Source organism: Leucoraja erinacea, chromosome 23 (assembly GCF_028641065.1).
Source record: "Leucoraja erinacea ecotype New England chromosome 23, Leri_hhj_1, whole genome shotgun sequence".
Taxonomy (NCBI): Eukaryota; Metazoa; Chordata; class Chondrichthyes; order Rajiformes; family Rajidae; genus Leucoraja; species Leucoraja erinaceus.
Genome location: NC_073399.1, coordinates 11169400 through 11186176, shown reverse-complemented (window position 1 = coordinate 11186176; position 16777 = coordinate 11169400). Strand labels below are relative to the sequence as shown.

The window sequence follows — 16777 nt, the reverse complement described above, 5'->3', positions numbered from 1 at the left end:
GTAGATTACACTGACAGTGCGGCATGGTGACGCAGCGCTGGTGTTGCTGCCTCACAGCGCTTACAGCACCGTAGACCAGGGTTCGATCCCGACCACAGGTGCTGTCTATACGGAGTTTGCATGTCCTCCCCGTGACCTTCGTGGTCCGAGATCTTCGGTTTCCTCCCACACTCCAAAGATGTACAGGGATGTACGTGCATTGGCTTGGTAAATGTATTAAAAATTGTCCATAATGTGTGTAGGATAATGTGTGGGGATCGCTGGTCGGTGCAGACTCGGTGGGCCAAAGGGTGCTGTTTCTGCGATATATCTCTGAACTAATTCTTATGCTATATAGTGGCTCGCCACTGCTGTACACATCGTTGCGCTATTAGAGTGTTAAGTGCAAGGTCTGCGGTAGTACATGGACCATCCAGCAATGGGCATTGCAGTAGGTGTTGCATTGTCTGGGTCTGCGTGCCCTCGATGTAGCCCCGTTGTGCATTATCACCCTTGACCACCCGACTCCGGTTCGCAGTCGGTTGCAACATCTCCAGTTCAGCCAGCAACTAAACTAATAAAAAAGTACACAAGAGTTGCCATGTTTCCGGCTCCACCCTGGATCCTTCAAATTGTTAAAAATGTAGCTTGCTAACTTCACCACGAAGACCCATTGTCTATTATCATGATGTCATCTCATCTGGTATACGTGCCTGAAGGCACATGCATTTGAGAAGGGATAATATCACATACTTTTACACTCTGATATCTTCGATCAACTTCGCTGCTGCACTTCTAGATAGCCGTTATCACTTCTCAAAACAGTTCCTCCAACAATGGCAGTTGCAGAGAATTTGGCTTGTGTTTAAAGGAAGCCACTTAGTGTGTGACTAAGCCATACTTTTGTTTCAAAAGTAAGTCTCAGTTTACCTGGTTGCCACAGGTCGACACTGTCTCGGCTTTACCGGAAAATCTCACAACTTTGAACAATGACTTCTCTTTCCTTTGCAGTTATGTGTCATTGCTGGGAAAGAGGAACGGAGCTCATTGTTGGAGATCGAGCACACATTCATATCTTTGAACAGGGAGGTGGTGCACAGGTATACACCAACTACTCACCTCGTATGCCGACACTGCAAGAGACACTGGAGTGGGTGCTTTACATTAGTTTAGTTTAGGGATGCAGCACGCAGAGAAACAGGCCATTCGGCCCACCGAGTCCACACCCACCAGCGACCCCGTACATTAACACTATCCTACACCCACTAGGGACAAGTTCTACTTATACCAAGCCAATTTGCCTACAAACCTGTAGGTCTTTGGGGTGTGGGACGAAACTGTAGATCTCGGAGAAAATCCACATGGTCACGGGGAGGACGTACAAACTCCGTTCAGACAGCACCCGTAGTCAGGATCGAACCCGGGTCTCCGGCGCTGCGAGGCAGCAACTCTATCGCTGCGCCACCGTGCCGCATTATCACGGCATGTGTAGAAAGGAACAGCAGATGCTGGTTTATACCGCATTGGAGACCCCCGGGCTATCTTTGATCTGATTTTACTGGGCTTTAGTTTATTGTCACGTGTACCGAGGTACAGTGAAAAGCTTTTGTTGCATGCTATCCAGTCAGCAGAAAGACAATACATGATTACACTGAGCCAGTGTATGTCAGTGGATATACTTTATCTTGCACTAAACGTTATTCATGTAAATACCTTTATTGTGTATCTATACACTGGATGGCTCGATCACAGTATTGTCTTTCCACTGACTGGATAGCACGCAACTCAGTACACGTGACAATACACTGAACTGAAGATAGATGCAAAGTGCTGGAGTAACTCAACGGGTCAGGCAGCATCTGCGGAGAAAAAAGATGGGTGACGTTTCGGGAAGTATCTCACCGTTCGGGCCTAGCCCTCTTCTCACTGTTACCGTTGGGCAGGAGGTCATACAGCATGGAAACAGGCCCTTCGGCCCAGCTTACCCTGCCATCCAAGGTGCCCCACCCTCACCTGTCCCACCTGCCTGCGTTTGGCCCAAAGACCTGCACGTTAATTTGGCTTTGGCAAGAAATTGTAAATTGTCCCGAGTGAGGAGGACAGTGCCAGTGCGCGCGGGGATCGCTGGTCAATGTGGACTCGGCGACGTGAAGAGCCTGTCTCCGCGCTGCATCTCTAAACTAAAAACAAAACTAAAGTAAACTGAACTTAAACAAGCTGCTGCTTTTACAGTGGTACAAAAATAACTGAACTATGAACCAACTATCTGCAGCAGGCATTGGGAGGTCTCGAGGTAGTGAAAGGTGCCACATAAATGTAGTTCATGTAGATCTTTCTCACAGGATCACTGTTTTTGCCGATGATATGAAAGGTTGCGGTGGTGTAGATAGTGAAGGAGGTTTATAGTGGGGTGTAGTACAATGTTGATCAGCTGGAAGGTTGGGTGGAGTGTTGGCAGATAGGATCTAACACTCACACCTACACTGTCAAGTTGAGTTTATTGTCATATGCACAAGTACTGTGACAACAAGGTGCAATAAGAATCTTGCAGCAGCATCACAGGCGCTCGGACAGACAAGCGCAAAACAAATTATACATAGATTTTACTTAACTTACTTTTAGACTTTAAAGATACAGCACAGAAGCAGGTCTTTCGGCCCACCCAGTCTGCGCCAACTAGCAATCATCGTGCACTAACACTATCCTACACACTAGGGACAATTTACAATTTTACCAAAGCCAATTAACCTACAAACCTGTACGTCCTTGGTGTGGGAGGAAACCAGAGCACCTGGAGAAAACCCACGTGGTCATGGGGAGAACATACAATGTACATACAGACAGCATCTGTGGTCAGGATTGAACCCGGGCCACCGTGCTGCCTTTTGGAAGAAAATGACGTACAATCCCGCACGTTTTGGGGATGTGGGAGGAAAACGGAGCACCCGGAGATAAGCCACGCGGTCACAGGGAGAACGTGCAAACTCCACAGACAGCACCCGAGGTCAGGATTGAACCGGGATCTCTGGCTCTGAGGCAGACTTCTTCAGACTGAAAATAAAGGTGGAGTGGGGAGGAAATAAACTGTGCAAATTTGTAATATTCTGGCCCTTTCTTGCCTCCACTTTATTTGCCCCCCCTCCCCCACCTCTACTCTCAGTCTGAAGAAGGGGTTCCGACCCGAAACACCATCTATTCTTTTTCTCCAGAGATGCTGCCTGACCCGCTGAGTTACTCCAGCACTTTGTGTCTAACCGTGTGGTAGCATCTCGCTAAACAGTTTCTTTAAGCCAAATTGTTTCATGCCATGACTTTGGATAAGGAAAATTATTACTTTAACCTTGAACGCCAGATTAAAAATGGATGAACAGGCCTGATGTACGGTGTCTACTTTAATGTGTTGCCGCCACTTGATCCTGCACCAGATTACTTAAAATCGTACAAGATACGGAACAGGCCTGATGTACAGATAGTAGCCTACCCATTGTAGATGTGCATATGCTGCCACATCAAGAGGGTGATCCTGGAGAACACAGTGCAAGATCCATTTCCCTTATCCCTCGTGTACTTGCACTGCCCTCTAGTGATCGTACTAAGTATGTTGGTACGGAACCTCTCCGGTGACCAACCTCACATGCAAAAGGTTTGTAACTGGTTGGCACGAATAGTACTGGTGTGGGCTGTCACTGGTTGGCACGGACTCGGTGGGCTGTAGGGCCTGTTTCTGCGCTGTATCTCTGAAGTCTAGAGGTCTAAAGTCTTAAACCTTCTTCAACCCATTTTGTTGGCTGTTTGAGACAAATATCCATGGAGATTAGTATGGGTGTCAGGAGGTTATGGGGAGAAGGCAGGGGAATGAGGTTGGGAGGGAGAGGTAGGTCAGCCATGATTAAATGGCGGAGTAGACTTGATGGGTCAAATGGCCTAATTCTGCTATTACACATGAACTTAAGAACTCGTGAACTTGCAAGATAACTCAGTAACACATCAAGGTTAATCAGTGTTGTATGCTCCTTTGCAGATTGCAGGAGTTCATTCACGTGTTGTGAAGAATCTTCCAGATGGGACTTTTGATCTGAATGAATTGGAATCCAACATACGACACGATTACCCTGACCCGCACGTCACCAGAACAAGCCTCATTTGCCTGGAGAACACCCACAATGTGAAAGGAGGCCGTGTCCTGCCACTTCCCTTTCTCCAGGAGGTAAGGGAACGCCCCAGTTAACACAAATCAGGACAATCTCAGGTCGGACACAAAATGTTGGTGTTACTCAGCAGGGTCAGACAGCATCTGTTGTCGGAAACTTTGAAAATTATAAGGAAGATTAGTTTGTGATGTGTTTAACCCTAGGGGTCACATACTGGGGAAGCACGGTGGGAAAAATGGCCAACACAGGGAACCCAAGGATGTTCGTGAGGCAATAAATATCTGTGTCACGGTGTTTCAGTTCCACAGCACATCTACTGTAGTTAAAATAAACATTGGAGGTTGTAAACAGCTGAGGGGAATAAATCTGATCATGGATACTGATGTTAATGGTATCGATTTGTTAGATATATTGAAGAGAGGTTTTCAAAATAACAGGAAACGTAAGGTTACAGATAACTCTGGAGAAAGACAAAGATGAACGGTTCCAAAGACATTGATCAATGATGACTTATTTCAAAAACGTAAAATGCACAAGTAACCATTGTGCTGTGAGAATGAATGAATGAATGAATAAGTTTATTGGCCAAGTATTCACATACAAGGAATTTGCCTTGATGCTCCGCTCACAAGTGACAACATGACATACAGACAGTTACAAATGACACATAAAACACCATTGATCAAACATGTGAACCCACAAAATACCAGAGCAAAAGGAGGCTACAGATTTTTGGCTGTTGAGTAGAGCAACTACTCATGGAAAAAAGCTGTTTTTATGTCTGGCTGTGGCAGCTTTGACAGTCCACAGTTGCCTTCCAGAAGGAAGTGATTCAAATAGTTTGTGGCCAGGGTGAGAGGGGTCAGAGATGATCTTACCCGCTCGCTTCCTGGCCCTTGCAGTGTACAGTTCATCAATGGAGGGAAGGTTGCAGTCAATAACCTTCTCAGCTGATCGGACGATTCGCTGCAGCCTCCGGGTGCCGTGCTTGGTGGCTGTGCCAAACCAGACCATGATGGAGAAGGTGAGGACAGACTACGATGGCCGTGTAGAATTGGACCATCATTGCCTGTGGCGGATTGTGCTTCCGCAGCTGCCGTAGGAAGTACATCCTTCGTTGCTGCCTGTCCCGCTGAGTTACTCCAGTATTTGCAGTTCCTTCCCACACAGGACGATTTTCAAGGTTGGCTTCTACCAGAATAGTGCTGGCAGCACCACTGGGAAGGGAGGAGGCAGGGGAGAAACAGGTCCTTCGGCCCATTGAGCCCATGCCAACCATCAAGCACTCATTCACACCCACCCTGTATCCGTCGCATCTCCTGTTTAGCTCGGTGATCGGCCTATGTTGTTCATAACATTGCCTGGAGGATTTACAATTAATTCCTGGAGGAATTCAGGCTATTCCTCAGGGATCGTAAATCCTCGTGTCCATGGGTATCTGGCAAATCGTACGGGTCAGGACCCCAGTGGTGTGTTACGTTGTCGATGCAGAGACTCCTCATTTGTGGCTGTCTCCTTGCCAGTTCCTCCACCCTCCTCTAGTTCAGCAAACACCCCTCCCCAACTTTCTGCTTACGTTCCGGGTGAACTCTTACAGGTGTGCAGTAGGGAGCTTGCGCCGAGGCCTGGTTCGGCGACTTGAACGCCCAGGAGCAAAAACGACTGCAAAAAACGGTGAACACTGCCCCGGGTACTGATCTCCCCACCATCGAAGGGATCTACAGGAGTCCCAGCCTCAGAAGAGACAGTCAACTTCATCAGAGACCCACACCACCCTGGCCATGCACTCATTTCACCCCTGCCATCGGGAAGAAGGTACAGGAGCCCAAAACCGGTAACGTCCAGGTTCAGGAACAGCTTTTTCCTTACAGCCATCAGGCTATTAAACACGACAACCTCAAATAAGCTCTTAACTACATAGGTAGACAAAAATGCTGGAGAAACTCAGCGGGTGGGGCAGCATCTATGGAGCGAAGGAAATAGGCAAACTCACCCGCTGAGTTTCTCCAGCATTTTTGACTACCTTCGATTTTCCAGCATCTGCAGTTCCTTCTTGAACATCTTAACTACATAGACTTGGGGGGCATTGGTTTTGCCGTTTACACTATTATTGTTTGTTTGTTTGTTTTCACGTGTATGTATGGATGTGTGTTCGTGTGTATGTATATGTATATATATATATATATATAGACACACTGAACTTTTCTCATTTATTATATTGTTAACAGAGTACTATTTTTACATATTCCATTGTGCTGCAATATGCAATGCAATATTCTGTTGCAAGTAAGAATGGCATTATTCTGTCTGGGACATATGACCATGAACCACTCTGGACTCTTGTTCTCAACTCTGCTTTCTGCTTCTTTCTTTTGTAACTCGCTCTGCACCCCTCTCTTGCCTCTTGAGGTGCGAGAGCTGGCCGACACCTACAAGCTGCCGATCCACATGGACGGAGCCCGCCTGATGAACGCGGCCGTGGCCCTGCGTGTCCCAGCCTCGGACATCCTGCAGCACTGTGACTCTGTGTCCCTGTGCCTGTCCAAGGTAAGACCCTCCCCAGAACTGGGGGAGCGAGGCAGGGCGAGAAGAAGTCTGGTCTGGCCTGATCTCGATGGAAGAGGATGGCAATGGGGCTTGCAATTGATGGTCAACCTTTTCCCCAAGGAAAACATTCCATTGAATCTAAGGGAAAATAGACACTAAAAGCTGGAGTAAGTCAGCGGGTCAGGCAGCATCTCTGGAGAGAAGGAATGGGTGACGTTCCAGGTCGAGACCTGTCTTCAGACTGAGAGTCAGGGGAGAGGGAATCTAGAGGTATGAAAAGGTTCAGAACAAATCTGAGCCGGCACCGATGGCCAAGGAATGCTGGAGCCCACAATGGTCCATTGTTGGCAGTGGGAGAGGTGATAAGGAAGAGATATATGAATGAGAACAGTGAAACTGGCAGGGTGGCTAGGGTGGGGGAGGGATGGAGAGAGGGAATGAGGAACAATAAAGTTGGGACAGTTATTTGTTCATCTTAACAATCAGCTCCTTCACCCCAACCCAGGGAGGGATGAGGCTAGTACACTTACTTGATACAAGTAAACGTACGTTGTGATTGGTTCTTCCTGCACGCTTACTGTCTTCCACTCAGGATTATCTTTACAAGGAAAATAGAACATTATCCCATTGGGTTAACAAAGAACATAGAACTGCTCCGACACAAAATGCTGGAGTAACTCAGTGGCTCAGGCAGCATCTCTGGAGAAAAAGAATAGGTGACGTTTCGGGTCGAGACCCTTCTTCAGACTGAGAGTCAGGGGAAAGGGAAATTGTTTTAATTCAATATTGATTTCTCTAACTTCAAGTAACCCTTGCATTCCCTCTCTCTCCATCCCTCCCCCATCCAAAGTCGTCGTAGTAGCTTCAAAGCCGCCTTGTCGAGTCTCATTGTCTGTAACTCATTTTCACCAAGGCCACAGCGACAATGGCCTGTTTCCTTATGTCATCGTTACCTTTTTGCATATCTTTCACTCATTTGTTCTATATCTCTCTCTATCACCGTCTATATCTCTCGTTTCCCTCTCGTGGGTTTTCACCGGGTGCTCCGGTTTCCTCCCACGCTCCAAAGAGATGTATGGGTTTGTAGGTTAATTGGCTTTGGTTAAACTAAATTGTAAAGTATCACAGGTGTCAGAGGTTGTAGGGAGAAGGCATGAGAACGGGATTAGGAGGGAGAGATAGATTAGCCATGATCGAGTAGGAGTAGACTTGGCGGAGTAGACGATGGGCCGAATGGCCTAATTCTACTCCTATCCATTATGACAGTGTGTAGGATAGTGCTAGTGTACGAGGTGATCACAGGTCGACGCGGACTCGGTGGGCCGAAGGGCCTGTGTCCGTGCTGTATCTCTAAAGTGCTGCCTGAGGTTGTTCCCGGCTCCTAAACCCAGAGGTATTGTGAAGGATTGGCTCCAATTTCTAATGCTCCTGAATGGTGTGATGATCTGAGTGGCAATGTCCAGATTTGAGGGTAGTCTGGAGATGCAGGGTGCGGGGTAGTCTGGAACCTGGTCGGCTGCTCCCCGTGACACTGTTGTCTTGCATTGCGCAGGGTCTCGGCTCTCCGGTCGGCTCCATCATTGGCGGACGCAAGGACTTCATTGAGCGGGCGGTGCGGCTGCGCAAGGTGCTCGGGGGAGGCATGAGGCAGGCGGGCGTGTTGGCCGCGGCTGGGCTCATCTCCATCTCAGACATGGTGGACCGGCTCGAGGAAGACCACCGGAACGCCAGGACCTTTGCCCAAGGTACCCTAGTTTTATAAACCTGCTTACTTTGTCATAGAGTCGTGCAGCGTGGAAACAGGCCCTTGGGCCCATCTTGCCCACACCGACCGACGTGCCCCATTTAAACTGCGTTTGGCCAGTATCCCTTTGACAAGTTATCCAGTGCCACCTTGGCATTGGCTTGGGGTGGTATGTAGACTGCCTACAAGATTGTAAAGTCGATAAATAATTAGATAAAAGGGACACACAGTGCTGCAGTATCTTAGCGGGTCAGGCAGCATCTCGGGAGAACATGGATAGGTGACGTTTCGGGCCGAGAACTTTGGTCCAAAGTTTCTTCTGCCAGACGGGAGCAAGAAGAAAGAATGACCCTTCTTCAGAGTGAAGAGGGGTCCCGACCCAAAACATCACCTTGACGAGAGTCATAAAATAAGCCCTTCGGCCCGACTTGCCCGGGTCCCGAAACATTATGTTTTCCAGAGGTGCTGCCTGACCCGCTCAGCTACTCCGCTGCTCAGTATCCTTTTTTTGTGAATGGAAGTTGCCTGTGAGTGTTTGTTTTTTACTGTGGAGGAGACATTATACAGCACCGACCACACGGACCAGACAAAGAAAGTGGTGAGGGAGTCCAAGTGTGCACGGAGTTTGCACGTTGTCCCTGAGACCATGTGGGTTTTCACCGGGTGTTCTGGTTTCCAGCCATATTGTAAAGATGTGCAGGTTTGTTGGATAATTGGCTTATGTAAATTGTCCCGAGTGGGTAGGATAAAACTAGTGTTCGGGTGATCGTTGGTCGGCATGGACTTGGTGGGCCGAAGGGCCTGCTTCCACACTGTATCTCTAAAATTTAAAACAAAACCTCAATGGGTGATTCTCAAGGAAGGAGGTCAGAAGGTCACAGCCTCAGAATAAAAGGATGCATTTTAGAATAAAGGGCAGGATATATGTTGTTGCCCAGAGTGTGGTGAATCTGTGGAATTCATCGCCACAGACAGCTCTGGAGGCCAAGTTATTGGGTGTTTCTAAAGCGGAGATCGACAGGCTCATGAATAGTAAGGGTGTCAAAGGTTATGGGGAGAAGGCAGGACAATGGGGTTGAGAGAGAAAGATCACTCAGCTATGTAGACTCGATGGGCTGAATGGCTTAATTCTGCTCCTTTGACTTATTGAAGAACCCTGAGTCGAGGGCGGCATGGTGGCGCAACGGTGGAGTTGCTGCCTTACAGCGCCAGGGACCCGGGTTCGATCCTGACTACGGGGGCTTGTCTGCATGGGGTTTGTACGTTCTCCCCGTGACCTGCGTGGATTTTCTCCGAGATCTTCAGTTTCCTCCCACACTCCAAAGATGTATCCAATCCAATCCAACTTTATTTGTTAAGCACTTTAAAACATCCAATGTTGACCAAAGTGCTGTACAGAAGAATAAACAAGACATCATAAACAGACACCATAACAGCTCACATGAGGCGCAAAAATTACATATGAAATACAACAATAAATTAAAAGACATAAAACATGAGTAAAAATAATAGCCACGGAATAAAAGCAATCAAAAAAAAAAAGAAATTAAATCAAGTAAATAAATAAAGTCGACATCTTACTGGGTATCAAAGGCCACGGAGAAGAGATGGGTTTTAAGAAGTGATTTAAAAACAGACAGAGAAGAGGCCTGTTTAATGTGGAGAGGCAGATCGTTCCATAATTTGGGTGCCGACACAGCAAAGGCACGGTCCCCTCTGAGCTTCCACTTAGTTTTAGGCCCACTCAGGAGCAGCTGATTATCTGACCTGAGAGAGCGGGCGGGTGTATAAGGGTGTAGAAGCTCAGATAGGTAGGGCGGGGCAAGACCATTCAGGGATTTAAAAGCAAATAAAATAATTTTAAAATGGATCCTAAACTGAATAGGCAACCAGTGGAGTGAGGCTAAAATGTGCGAAATGTGCTCATGTTTACGTGTGCCAGTTAAAAGACGTACAGCTGCATTCTGTACCATCTGGAGACGGGCGATGGAGGACCCACTAACCCCCACATACAGTGTATTGCAGTAATCCAGCCGAGTGGTAACAAAGGCGTGGATTACCGTCTCAAAGTGCTGCCTTGACAGAATTGGCTTTATTTTGGCCAGCTGCCTCAAATGGAAAAAGCTTGATTTAACAACCGCCTTGATCTGACTGTCAAATTTAAGCTCAGGGTCCACTTTTTAACCCCTAGGTTTGTGATGCTTGGTCTGATATACTGGGCCAGGGAGCCCAGATGTGGGGGGGGGGGGGGGGGGGGGGGGGGGGGGGGGGGGGGGGGGGGGGGGGGGCTGTACACACATGTACAGGTTTGTAGGTTAATTGGCTTGGTGTATGTGTAAATTGTCCCTAGTGTTCGTTAATGTGCGGGGATCGCTGGCTGGTGCGGACCCGATGGGCCGAAGGGCCTGTTTCCACACTGTATCTCTAAAACTAAAAAACTAAAACCATTCTATCCCCGATAGGTTTAAAGGATCGAATGGCCTCTCTTGTTCCCGTTTTCCTGTTGCTAAGTCCTTACTGGGGAATCTTGTTTTCAGGTATTAAGATGTACGCCACGCCGTTCTGTGAGGTTGACGTGGACACTGTGGAGACGAACATCCTCCTGTTTACAATCAACAGCCCCCGAGCCACGGCCGAGGAGTTCTGCAGGAGGATGGGCGAAGTGAGCGAGGAGGAGGTGGCGGAAACAGGCCGTGGCGTGCGCGTGCTCCTGTTCCCAATATACGGGCACATACTGCGCGCCGTTTGGCACCTGGACGTCTCGGAGGAGGACACCCGCCTGGCCTTGGGGAAGCTGCAGTTTGTGGTCAATAAACTGGAGCAGCGGTCAACCTAACCCGAAGATCGACACAAAATTCTGGAGTAACTCAGCGGGAAATGCAGCATCTCTGGAGAGAAGGAATGGGTGATGTTTCGGGTCGAGACCCTTCTTCAGACTGATGTCAGGGGAGTGAGAACTGTATCGGTAAGGAAGTGTAGGGTGTGAAAACAGGACAGAGGGAATGGATCAAGTAAAATGTAGAACAGATCATTGTTTGTTGGGAGAAGGTAACAACAAAGCAGAGATAAAATGTAGTCGGAGACAGTAAGACTGGTCGGAGATATATATACTTCCTTATCTATGTATCTCCCACTCCCCTAACATCAGCCTGAAGAAGTGTCTCGACCCGAAACGTCACCCATTCCTTCTCTCCAGAGATGCTGCCTGTCCCGCTAATCTACCGAGCATTTTACGTCTATCTCCGATTTAAACCAGCATCTGCAGTTCCTTCTTTCCTCACTCGCCGCACCTTGACCTACTCCGTCCACGGGAATGAGTGCAATATTCTACTTCCAACTATCAGGTCTGGCGCGGAGTACGGCGATATCTATTGCTGCAGGTCATGGTGTAAGATGAACAAATCCCGTGACCCAACCAGATGATGTTCAAATGTGAGAGTATATCAAGGAATCAGTGGCATAATCGGCACATTAAAATGGAATTAAAATCTCTATTAAATCTTCAGTGGTCTCAGTGAACCGTGACAAGAGAGTCTGTCCTTTTGAGCAAAGGTTTGAAACTTTTAAGTATGCCTTAAGTGTCTATTGCTTTCGAGATATTTCTTACATTTGACCACAATGAGGTTCAGACACATTCCTGGCACCTATTAGGGGTGGCACGGTGGCGCAGCGGAAGAGTTACTGCCTTACATAGTTTGCAGCGCCAGAGACCCGGGTTCGATCCCGACTACGGGTGCTGTTTGTACGGAGTTTGTGCGTTTTCCCCATGACCTGGGCGGGTTTTCTCCGAGATCTTCGGTTTCCTCCCACATTCCAAAGAAGTACAGGTTTGTAGGTTAATCGGCTTGGTAAATGTGAATATGTGTCCCTCGTGTGTGTGAGAGAGTGTTATTATGCAGGGTTTGCTGGTCGGCCTGGACCCGGTGGGCCGAAGGGCCTTTATTCATGCTGTATCTCTAAACTAAACTAAACTAAAAGCATTTACCCTCTCTAATCTTCTACACCTCTTGGTGATCTTCCCTCACCCTCCTGCCCTCCAAGGAATGAAGTCCTAGCCAACCCAAGCTCCCCTGGAGCTAAGGTCCTCATGTTCTTGTAAGATCCTCGTAAGTCTTCTCAGCACTCATAACTACCAACTAGTGTAGATCACTGTAAATGCACAAGAAATCAGCGGTGAATGTTCCTTAAAACGCCTCACAAACAAAATGTAGCATAAATTTGTCATCAGAAGCGATAATAAATATCGGACCTCTCAGTGATGCCTTGATCTCAGTCGCCTTGTTTTAGGAGTTACAGGAGCACAACCAGCAGTGTGTCGGAGAGTGTTAGTGTGCGGGGATCGCTGGTCGGTGCGGACTAGATGGGCCGAAGGGCCTGTTCCACTCTGTATCTCCAAACTAAACTCTCTTCCGCCATTCAATCATGGCTGATCCATCTTCCCCTCTCAATACCATTCTCCTGCCTCCTCCCCATTACCCCTGACACCCACGCACAGTTCAGGATGAATTACCTTAATGGTTTGCACCATCGTGTGAAGGTCGGGTTAGAAATACGATTAGTGCAACACTGTCACATCCCCTCTGCAGTGCTTTGCTTTGACCATGTGTTTGTTTCATTTGAACCTTCACTACAGAGAGCAAGCGAGTGAAGGCATCCATTAACCCAGCAGGGTTGCGGGGAGAGTGGGGAGCTGGTGGGTGGCAGGTGATGCATAATCTGAATGTCAGACTTACTCTTAGTGAGTGTTAGCACAATAATTGCGGCACTCATACATTTGTCGCCCCCTAATTATATATCTGGGGTCAGATGCAGCTGCCTCTGATCGTTGCTCGTTGGATTAACAGAAACTATTCTTGTTCCAACACAGGCAGCGTGCATTTTGCATAGTGTTTAGAAGCTGCTATTCTACACCGTGATAAAGCTTTCCCTCACTCCTGACAGTAGGCAGAACGACACCAAGCTCCATATATACAGCAGCCTTTTGCACAAAGGAAAATGCTCCAAGGCTCCCCATGGGGGATATTGTCAACAGAAGTTGACATTGAACCACATAAGGGCGGCACGGTGGCGCAGCGGTAGAGTTGCTGCCTTACAGCGCCAGAGACCTGGGTTCGATCCTGACTACGGCTGCTGTCTGTACGGAGTTTGCACGTTCTCCCCGTGACCAACGTGGCTTTTTCCCGGCGTGCTCCGGTTTCCTCCCACACTCCAAAGGTTTGCAGGTTAATTTGGCTTTGGCAAAGATTGTAAATTGTCCCTGGTGTGTGTGGGATAGTGTTAGTGTATCGGGGGTAGCATGTCAGTGCGGACTCTGTGGGCCGAAGGGCCTGTTTCTGCGCTGGATCTCGAAACTAAACTAAGTCTGAAGCTTGTTGGAAAGAAATGCAGATGCTGGTTTAAATCAAAGGTAGACACAAAATGCTGGAGTAACTCAGCGGGTCAGGCAGCATCTCTGGAGAGAAGGAATGGGTGACGTTTCGGGTCTCGACCCGAAACGTCACCCATTCCATCTCTCCAGAGATGCTGCCTGACCCGCTGAGTTACTCCAGCATTTTGCGTCTACCTTTAAGTCTGAAGCTTTCCTTGAGGAAAGCCAACAATTTGAGAAAACTTCCTCTGTTGCTGTTTGTACTCACTTCTTCCCAACTTTTTTTTGTGAGCGTAACACTTCTGTTCACTCCTCTTCGAAACGTGGAGAGTAACGTCCTCTTCAGGTTCAGGTTTCAGATTAGTTTATTGTCATATACATCGGGGTACATTGAAATTCCTTGTTCGAATGCAGATCCGAGAAACAATATTCATGGCCATGATAGATAAAAGAATAAATGCAATGACGAATGCAAAATAGCAGAATGATACAAGGTCATAGTGTAATATGAGGTAGAGCGGAAAAAAATAGTGCAATAACGTAATATACTAATAAGGTAGAATGAAGAGTAACAATACATGGCAGTGTCTCTGGAAAGGGTGTGTGGAGGAAGTGTTTAGTTTGGAGATACAGCGTGGAAACAGGCTCTTGGGCCTACCGAGTCCGTGCCGACCAGCGATCCCCGCTCACTATCACGATCCTACACACACTAGGGACAATTGGTCAATTTTACCAAAGCCAATTAACACACAACCCTGCACGTTTTAGGAGTGCGGGAGGAAACCGGATTGTGCAGGTCACGGGGAGAACGTAGAAACTCTGTACTGGACAGCACCCGTAGTCAGGATCGAACCCGGGTCTCTGGCGCTGTGTGGAACTAGCTCTACCTGACCACGATCATCAGTACACTAGTTCTAGTCTGAGACATTCGGGACCATTGACAGAAGCCAATTAACCTACAAACCTGTTCGTCTTCGGGATAGTGTTGGATAGTGTTAGTATACGGGGTGATCGCTGGTCGGCATGAGCTCGGTGGGCCGAAGGGCCTGTTTCCACCCTGTATCTCTACAGACTAAAGTCTAAAAAACATTTCCCTCATCTTTAATAGGCAATCCCTTATTTTCATTCTGTTTTGCACTCCATGGATGCTGCCTGACCAGCTTAGCATTTCCAGCTCCGTCTTTGCAGCCTCATGCTTCGGGGAAACACGTTCTGGGAACAAAAATCCCGTCTGTCCCTTTGTGTCCAGCACTTTGTCATACAGTGATACAGCGTGGAAACAGGCCCTTCAGCCCAACTTGCCCACACCGACCAACATGCCGCATCTACACGAGACCAACTTGCCTGCGTTGGCCCATATCCCTCTGAATGTATCCCAGCCCTGAATGTATCCCAGCCCTGTTCCTATAATTTTTTTTTAATATGTTGTGATAGTACCTGCCTCAACTACCTCCTCCAGCAGCTCGTTCCGTATACATAATACTCTGTGTAAAAAAAGTTGCCCTCCGGTTTCTTTTAAATCTTTCTCCTCGCGTGTTACACCTACGTCCTCTGGATCAAGATTCCCCAACTCTGGGTAAAAGGCTCTGTGCATTCACCCTATCTATTCCTCTCGTGATCTTATCCATAAGATCACCCCTCATCCTCCTGCGCTACAAGGAATAAAGTCCGAGCCATCGCAACCTCTCCCTATAGCTCAGGCCCTCGAATCCTGGCGACATCTTCTCCACACCCTTTCCAGCTTGAAAACATCTTCCTGAGTCCTTCCTAATCATCTTATTGTTACTTGCTTTTTTATTTCCTAACTTGATGTGTGAAAAGGGGGGGGGGGGGGGGAAGAGACAGCATCAAACAATGAAACATTGTTGGGTGCAAGATGTAACCCAAATTCAGCTTGTTAAAGACTGAGGCACAAAAACAATACAACGACAATGTGCGGCACTGCTGTACACGGTCAGCGAGATCTCATATGACGGCCGACTGCTCTTGATGCTCTGAGGCAGTCAGCTTGGCAGCCAGAAGGAACAAGCCCCCTGACATGACCTCCAGGACACAAGAGAGACAGGCCAGGATCATGGACCAGCTGAAGCCGATGTGAACGTTGTCGAACAGCTTGTCTCCGTAAATGTGCTTGGCGATGGCAAAGGCGGCCTTCGAGTAGGCCACGTACACGCAGATCCCGGCCAGAGTCAGGGCACCTGGAACAGGAGGAACAGGTAATGCTCAGTCTCCATCCGTCCTCACAATGGATCTCGGTCAGTGGCACAGCGGTAGAGCTGCTGCCTCACTGCGCCGCGGGGGGGGGGGGGGGGGGAACCGGGATCGGTCCCGACCACGGGTGCTGTCTGCGCGTTCTCTCTCTAACCACGCGGGATTTTGTCCGGGTGAGTTGCGCTGAATGTTTAGTTAATTGTCACGTGTGCCGAGGTACAGTGAAAAGCATTTGTTGCAGAAAGACAATGCATTATTACAATCGATCCATCCGCAGTGCAGATACTCCGGTGCCCAGTTTCCTCCCATATTGCAAAGACGTGCAGGGTTGTAGGTTAATTAGCTGGTATAAATTGTCCCTAGTGTGTTGCATAAAACTACTGTTCGGGTGATCGCTGGTCGGCACGGACTCGGTGGGCCGAAGGGCCTGTTTCCACGCTGTATCTCTAAAACTAAAAAAACTAAGCCTGGTTTTGTGTTATGATTAGGTGATTCCCAAAGCAGTCAGTCAAAAGATCACAGCCCCAGGATAAAAGGACATACCTTTAGAATGGAGAGGAGGGGGAATTTTCTTTAACCAGAGGGTGGTGAATCTGTGGAATTCATTATCACAAACGGCTGTGGAGGCTGAGACATTGGGTATTTTTCAACCGGAGATTAATAGGTTCATGATTGGTATGGGCGTCAAAGGTTACGGGGAGAAGGCAGGAGAATGGGTTTGAGAGGGAAAAGTAGGCTCGGACTTTATTCCTTGTAGCGCAGGAGGATGAGGGGTGA

General features: G+C 48.1%; 2 protein-coding genes across 3 annotated transcripts in view; one reads left to right on the top strand and one right to left on the bottom strand.

Moving 5' to 3' along the window:
* Positions 1-11920, top strand: part of tha1 (threonine aldolase 1) — a 56718-nt gene extending 44798 nt beyond the window's left edge. Inside the window, exons 3-7 of one of the 2 annotated variants that reach the window (XM_055653864.1) lie at positions 991-1079; positions 4001-4186; positions 6540-6677; positions 8230-8422; positions 10959-11920. In XM_055653864.1, coding sequence (XP_055509839.1) covers positions 991-1079; positions 4001-4186; positions 6540-6677; positions 8230-8422; positions 10959-11257 — 905 coding nt within the window. In that variant the 3' untranslated portion in view covers positions 11258-11920. The remainder of the gene's footprint in view (positions 1-990; positions 1080-4000; positions 4187-6539; positions 6678-8229; positions 8423-10958) is intronic. The other variant, XM_055653865.1, reaches the window with a different exon arrangement.
* A 1951-nt stretch (positions 11921-13871) lies between these two features.
* Positions 13872-16777, bottom strand: part of LOC129708233 (transmembrane protein 235-like) — a 34369-nt gene continuing 31463 nt past the window's right edge. Inside the window, exon 4 of the mRNA XM_055653866.1 lies at positions 13872-15987. Within this exon, the coding sequence (XP_055509841.1) occupies positions 15755-15987 (233 nt within the window). The 3' untranslated portion in view covers positions 13872-15754. The remainder of the gene's footprint in view (positions 15988-16777) is intronic.